Below are 7,925 nucleotides of genomic sequence, written 5' to 3' on the forward strand. Positions count from 1 at the left end.
TCACTATTATGTTGATCTGCAGCGCATCTCTAATCAATTCCCCTTCCAGAAAAATAAAACCATTGCCAATAACTTTCCTCTGAAGTCTGAATGAATTTTCACACCACAAACACAAAATTCCCCCTGCTGAATTAATTGCAGGCTGCATCTCCCATGACACCTCTGCATCCCCCCAAATCGCCTGACACATAGCTTTATCAATGAACTCTTTCTTCGTTTCTTGAAGACAGATCATATCTGGGCCCTCCAATTTTCTAAGCCTCCTTATTGCTGCCCACTTAATACCCCTCCCCAGCCCCCTTACATTATATGACAGGATATTCATTAAAGCATAGTGCTGACACCCCTCTTCTGTGCCTCTAGACCATCTCTTTCTTCCATCTTCATCAATTGATCAATGATTACTTGCTGGTCCTCCATTCCTGAGACTCCCAATTGCCTTGCCTTGCACCATATATCCAAAGCCTGTTGGTATTGCTGATTATGGGGCTCTGGATTGGTCCCTCCCTCTTCATTGTTTTGATTTACATCACTGTCATGACTTGAGTCCACGAAATCTGCCTCATAGGTCTGAACCCCTTGTTGAGAGCACTGTAATTTCTTCTGCAGCACACCTTGTTGTGTGTCTTGATCCAGTAGGTTAGGTTGAGTGATTTCAGACGTAGGTAAAGGCACAGGCTGACCCACCATGAATTTCTTTTTACCCCTCCTTTTTCTAGAATACACCACCCACCCACTTTCTGTTATAGCTTTATTATTCTGTGAAAAAAGGCCCGTGTTACCATCAAATTCTTTGGAGGTGTGCTGTATAAATTGATTGTTTCCTTCACTGAGGCCCAATCCGTTAGTTGGGCCTTTAAAAGCCCCGCAGTTCTGTCCCAAGCATGACCCATTCACCAAAAAATCAACAGCTTGACAATTAGTGGAATTACAGCCATGTGGTGACCAGATGTCATCTATTCGTAACTCATGGACCCCATCCCCAAGGCTACTAACTTCTCTTCCCTCCCCCCTGTCTCCATTACCATTTTTGTTAACATTCTGAGGCTCTACACTTATGATAGGGGAGCCTTTACCCTGATAGTGCCTGCTGTTCTCTGCTCTGTGGCCTTTGTCAGTGACCGTTGGAGCCTTTTCTGGGATATCCATCCTTTTGCCATGTATCTGGTGGTCAAAAGCGCTACAACAGGTCCTATCCTCTTCATTACCCAGTGGGTCTTCGCTAGTATATTGGCCGCTGGGTAAAGCAAGAACCCCGTGGTCTTCGAGAGGCACAAACTCCGGCAGGTTCTCCAGCGTGGTTTCGAGATTGTTCAGCCTCGCAGCAACCAAATTGGTGCCATCAAGGTAGGACTCGTCGGAGTCAATTTCCTCCGATGATCCCCCCACGCTCGTATTCGAGCCATACTTGCTACGATCACCGCCCCCGCATTCCTCCGTTACGGTCACCTTAAAAGTCTCCTCACCAATGGCGACATCGATGGTATGTTGTATTTGCGGCATCCACGAAGTCTTAATAAGCACCCGGGCTCGATCTAGTCGCCGTCTATCCTCCGCCTCGTCGTCCATGTCGACGAACTCCCCCACGGCCGCCGTGATCTTCCGCAAGTGTTTCGAACTCCACGCTTGAAGAGGAACTCCCCAAACGTAAACCCAGGTTAGTCTATCTCCCACTCGCACTCTCGGGTTCCATTTTTCCAGTGAATGAAAGAGAGGTGAGCCTTCTTCTGAAACTGCCTTCGTCACTTGTTCAATGGAGTTTAGTTTTAAATTTTAGAAAAAAAACATGTTGGGAAATCCCTGTTAAGTAGACCATTGCCTTCCTATTTGATGGTTCTAACCAACCTTTATAGTTGGTTTCTAATTCTTTACTTGGTGCCCTAGGTGATTGTAGTTAGAACCTGGATTTTTATCTGTTTGTTTGCCTTTTTAACCTATTGGTTTTGGTAACTCATATTCTATAATGAATAAAAGATGAAAAATATTAAACGGAAAGTTAAGCATTTAATATATTAGGAACTTGTTAACACAAATTTATTTTTGACAAATGTATGTGTTTTGCTCAAATTTTATAATAAGCTGCCTATGCCCTTCCTAGCACCCCAGTATTTGGTAATATGAACTTATTTTGCAAAATTTTTGGTAAACAAAATATTTATTGATATGCAGGCCCATCCATACTTCAATCCAGTTAGAAATGCAGAAAGTAGTAGAACTCGTGCACATTGAGTTGCTGGTGCTTGTTGTGATATGGTGTTCGTTCTTGTCAGGGGGCCTTCAACAGTCTGAACTGTTATTTCTAGTGGAACTTGCTTTTAGTAGATTCCCCTGTTCTGTTGTGAAACTCATTTCAATTAGTTCTTTATCTAATCGTTTTGTTTCTGGTTTTTAAAATTATTTTTGGGTGGAAAATTCAGCTCTCAACAATTTTATTTGATTGTGTGCCAAAATTTGGAAATGAAATGTTGATTCAATTTCAGTAAAATTATACGCTTGTGTTCTTTTATGTAATACTGTTAAATCAAATTTTATGGTTCCCGATTTGTTACAAGTGTTGGCATGGCATAAACTTGCGGTTGTAAGGGGGATAATGCAGGTATGGGTGTACACTGTACAAGTGCAAGTCTGCTACTCATGCTGCTTAATAGTTTTTTTTTTGGTTGGTAATACCGTAATTAGGTACTGGTGAGACCTGAAGGTATTCTTATAAATTTTGGTTCTTTGATTCAGTTGAGATTAATTCTCACTTTGGGATTTCGTTACATTTAAAAATAATAATTTTTACTTGAGGATGTATTTTGTAGAAATAAAATTGGGTCTTCCTCGGCAAATTAAGCTTAATTGAGCTAACCCATTGGGTGTAGCTTATAGCATTTGATTACTCCCCGGCAAGGAAAGGACGTAGAGTGTTGCTAGGTGCACCCAGTATTCTAAGAAAATGACGAAATTGTCCTTGTTTGGTTTTCCTCTTCCGGATCAACTTAATCCGTAACTTCCAGATCAACTTAATCTGGAAGTCTCTTACGGATCAAGTTGATCTGGAAGAGACTTCTGGATCAACTTGATCCGAAAGAGGAAAAATAAAAATTTTGTTAATTATACAAGATATTTAAAGATATTTATTTCATTAATTATAATATAATTAAATATATTTATTTATTTTATTAATTATAATATATTTATAAATATTGATTTATTATAAATAATTAATGCTAATCAATCATAATCATAATTCATGCTAATCAATCAATAATGTTAATCAATCATAATTCCCTAAAAGAGGATATAAATAATTTCAGAGTTAGTAATCATAATGCAGTTTTTGAAATTGCTAATTCTGAAATTATTTATATCCTCTTTTAGGGAATTATGATTGATTAGCATGAATTATGATTATGATTGATTAGTATTAATTATTTATAATAATTTAATATTTATAAATATATTATAATTAATAAAATAAATAAATATATTTAATTATATTATAATTAATGAAATAAATATCTTGTATAATTAACAAAAATTTTATTTTTCCTCTTCCGGATCAACTTGATTCGTAAGAGACTTCCGGATTAAGTTGATCCAGAAGTTACGGATCAACTTGATCCGGAAGAGGAAAACCAAACAAGGATAATTTTGTTATTTTTTTAGAATGCTGGGTGCACCAACAATAATGCTGGGTGCACCTAGCAACACTCAAGAAGTATCGAGGAATGAAAATATGGAACGATATATTCACGTGCGAAGGAAAAAAATCATGTTTGGTTGAGAAAAAAAAAATGAAGAGATTGGTCGAGAACAAAGTGAAGGAAAAAAAAATCATGTTTGGTTGAGAAAAAAAAATGAAGAGATTGACTTTTAAGTTTTTTTTTTTTTTTTTGCATTTCTTTAATTCAAGATTAATTTCCTCCTTTCATTTCATATCAAACGGACGATCAATGAAAACATATATCCTCTGATTTAATGAAGTGCAGTTGGCTCTTAAAATTTAAAACTAAACCAAACATTACAATCTTACTAATCTGAAAACTTTGATTTGCTACCTGTTTTCCAATGTTAGTATAAGTACATCATTTCCCAGCTTTATTGTCGTCTTTCTTAATTTGATAATTGTGTGCATTTAATTCATAAAAATGCGGATAATGGGACTTCTTTTTGGTGACGGGTTTAAAATGTTACAAGCCGAACGAAGAGTTACTTAGTTGGATACGACACTTTTTTTTTGGTATCCAGAAATAGTCTCCAGAACAAAAAGACTAGTTTGGATTTGTCAATTCTCAATCCACCTGGGCCATTTGATATATTCAGCCGAATACTTGAACACTTGAGATTAAGCAATTCCGAATAATGAAAGCAACCCACTTCTCTGGATTTTCCTAGCAAATGATGAGTTGATCCTTTAATTCTATTAATGTTATGCCACAAATGTCATTGTGTATACATATCATTTTCTCCGCAACGTTTATCTTCAATTTTGTTAATTTGATCCATATAACCGAAAGTATCTTGGAAAAGGGACCGATGGAAACTTGAAAAGGGTCCGTAGGACTACAAGTTTTTTATGCAATGTTACGTAGGGAAGTTCAACCTTCTTACGCAACTCAAATTATATAAGCTTTTTCCATCTCAATCTTAAAATCTAATCCTTTTTTGTAAATGCGCTACAACGATGACACCTTTGCTGTCGTTTCGCTTTTGCCCCGAATGTCTGAATGTGCGTCGAACGTAGATTAGTTTTGGTCCTGTTTTGAGGTTTCCTTATTTTGAGAAACTCGCTGACCTACGTTTCGTTGTGAATTGAGCACTTTTTTGCCGCCATATTTCTCGTCCAACACACTCCACAAAGTCCTCGCATTAATAACAGCCATTCCGTTATTAGTAACGCTCAGTCTTCGGATAGTTTTCTTTTCTTTTTCCTTATTTTTTGGGGAGGGGCTGTAAATAATAGTTTCCTGAAATGTCAAAACGGGTTTGGCTTGTAATTGCTTTTTAAACGGGCTTCTAGATTCCAGCGTGTCGAAACGGGCAACTGCTTGGGTTGACGGATAGATCTGTGTAACCCATTTCCAAACAAATTAAGTTGGGTTAGATTGACTCCTTGGGGTTTTTTTTTTCTTCTAAAAAGGCTAAATTAAAGTTTACTCTTTAAAATGAATGAGTAATTTATTTTAGCTTGATCAACTTTTTTTTTTGTTTAAAATTGTGAAGTTCCTTGAAGAAATTTTTTTGTAGTAGTTAAAAGTTAAAACAAATAAATAATATAGATTACAGTTTATGGTCATGTCTTAAGTATTAACTATCAAGTGATTTTCTTGAACTACTAGTTTTATAATAATTTTTTCTCTTTTTTAATTATAGCAAATAATAAAATTTAGAAAAAAATTAAGACAAAAAATAATTTAATTTTTTTGTAATATTTTCTTTTGGTTGATGGATCGGCAAGACAATCCAATTTAACCCTAATTGAATTGAGTTAGAGAATCTTCAACTCAACGCAAAAATGGGTCCAGTCCAAATTAACCGATTCTTATATTGACCATTCTTGAAGTTTTTTGAAATTATACAATTTTTTTTTCTAGTTTTTAAACATTGACAGTAACCTCTTTTATAAGGGATCACTTTGTAATGTTTTTCAAACAATTAAGAGAGATTAATAAAATATGTAAGGACTCTCATTGTATATTTTTCAAACAATTAAAGAAGTTAATGTATGATTAAAGAAATAAAGAAAATTAGTGTAATCTCACCAAACCTTTGAGATAGTGAGTGTAATTTACTCTATTTTTATTATTTTTTATTTCTTTTAAATATGAACGTACACTTTTGAATATAAGTAATGGAAGAAGTATTCATTTTTCAGTATTAACATAATTAAAAAAAAAAAGTCTTTCTATCTCTGATCCTTATATGAGAAATAATATTGTGGTGCTAAATTTAGGTAGGGCAACTAACTCGAGGAGTGTGTTTTTCAGGAAACTCATGAAATTGACAAATTAGGAAATAATCAAGAAATTAAAGTGAACAGACCGGACGCTTCAACCCAACATAATTTTTGTTAGTGAGCAAACCACTTTTGATTGATTCAATCTTATGTTGTTTACTTTCTAGGAGAATCCAAAGATTGGGATCATATAAATTTATTTAGTATTTTTAAATAAATAAAAATGCAACTCTTTTCTAAATAGATGAGGTCTAATTGGTCAGAGAGAAAAGCTTGACATTCTAAAGATAAAGATCCCCAGTTCAGTAGAAAATGAACAGATCACGGTCTCCAATCCAACTTCATCTTGAGGGCAAAGGGTCATAGTGTTCTCATTTTTGTTGGATCCATGTGTCCCCACATATATATTTCCACACACATACATTACTTGAATCATGTTTACCCAAATGTTTCCCTGGCACATCTTCCAAACACTTCCCATAATATTATAGTCTATGGTTATTACTAAAATGTTATTGTCATCCCACACAGATCCACCAACTCAAGGGATGAGTCAGGTGTCCCTTTGTTTTTAAAGGGTATTTTTCTCCACCTGGATTATCCTGCTACATAGTACAACGCTCCCTAATTAAGCATAATCTTTATATCTAATCATCAGATCATGCAAGTTTTCTACCCACCTTATATATATTACTTTAAAAGAGCGTGCGAGCATATGTGGAAATTAATGAAGTAGCACATAGTAACTGGAGACAAAGTTAAGACATAAATCCCGGAATCTTCGTGTTTATGGCACATATTTGGCATATAATCAGATATTATGGAACAAGTCTGTGGGGACCACGTAACTAGCATCATAAAAATGGATTAGAATCTATTATTTTTAGGATTTGAACATGAAAAAGGTTAGCTAGTTGACAATAAAAGATGTATTATTCATACAATAATTTATATAATAATATTGTCTATCTATCTTTATTTTTTTTTATTGTATTACATCTCATACGTTTTTTCCCTCTTCTTTATGTAAAATATAGTTTGTTATACAAATATCATTTTTGATCATACCAAAACAGTGATGGAAAATGAAAAATAAAAAACTTCCTTTCTCGATCGTGTTCAAATCATAGTTGTAAAATCTAGTTCGATCATTAATCCGATAGAGATAGTGAATTAGTGAATCGATGGTCTAACAGATGGATCAATAATTGGTACAATTTAACCTGATATATATCAAAAATTCAAAATTATATATAAATATATAATTAACATTATTTGAGTAAAAAAAGTTCATTCATACTCCAAAATTCAAAACAACAATTAATAATAATAAGACATCAAAACGACAGTAAAGGTGATTTTTTTTTTTATAAGACTGACTGGGTTAGATCCCAGGATCATCTCGAATTAATTACATAATCGATTCAAGAATGGAATCGGTCCAATCAGATAACCGAATCTCAATTGAACTGGACTGAACCTAGTTTCACGAATATAGTTCAAACAATTCACCTAGAATTAAATATCGCAACATGGACATATGGTGATCTACCACTCACGTTTTTTCAACTCTCGATTTTAGCCACTAAGTAATGAGAAACTTGGAGAAGAGAAAAGATGCCTGCACTACCGTGCAATTGTAGTCCCACCAAAAGATAAAAAAAAACTTACAATACGCGACGAATTAACAAAAGAAACAAGAGACATTGAAGTTTAAAAATATGACACTTGGAAGCATGACTAGTTTATTAAGATATGATATGTGATATGCGCCGAGTGATGGTATTTTTTGGTTTAGTTTAGACGATAATTAAGAGCTTGGCATCACCAAGCAAATGGAACGATAGTTTAGACTAGTTTATTAATGTATTATTATTAATAGTTAATAGTATTGTGTACACTAGCTAAGAAAGAGGAGATGCTTAGTGGGTATTCTATTGCATATGTGCAAATCACCCAAGTGGGTTGAGAATGGATTCTCAGA

At 34.5% G+C, this 7,925-nt stretch overlaps 1 protein-coding gene across 1 annotated transcript in view; it reads left to right on the forward strand.

Annotated features, from left to right (window-relative positions):
- The window catches only part of LOC100776388 (casein kinase II subunit alpha), an 11,888-nt gene extending 9,494 nt beyond the window's left edge, over positions 1–2,394 (forward strand). Inside the window, exon 10 of the mRNA XM_003524641.5 lies at positions 2,170–2,394. Coding sequence (XP_003524689.2) covers positions 2,170–2,229 — 60 coding nt within the window. The 3' untranslated portion in view covers positions 2,230–2,394. The remainder of the gene's footprint in view (positions 1–2,169) is intronic.
- The last annotated feature ends 5,531 nt before the right edge of the window (positions 2,395–7,925 follow it).

The sequence above is a fragment of the Glycine max genome, chromosome 5, assembly GCF_000004515.6.
Source record: "Glycine max cultivar Williams 82 chromosome 5, Glycine_max_v4.0, whole genome shotgun sequence".
Lineage (NCBI taxonomy): Eukaryota > Viridiplantae > Streptophyta > Magnoliopsida > Fabales > Fabaceae > Glycine > Glycine max.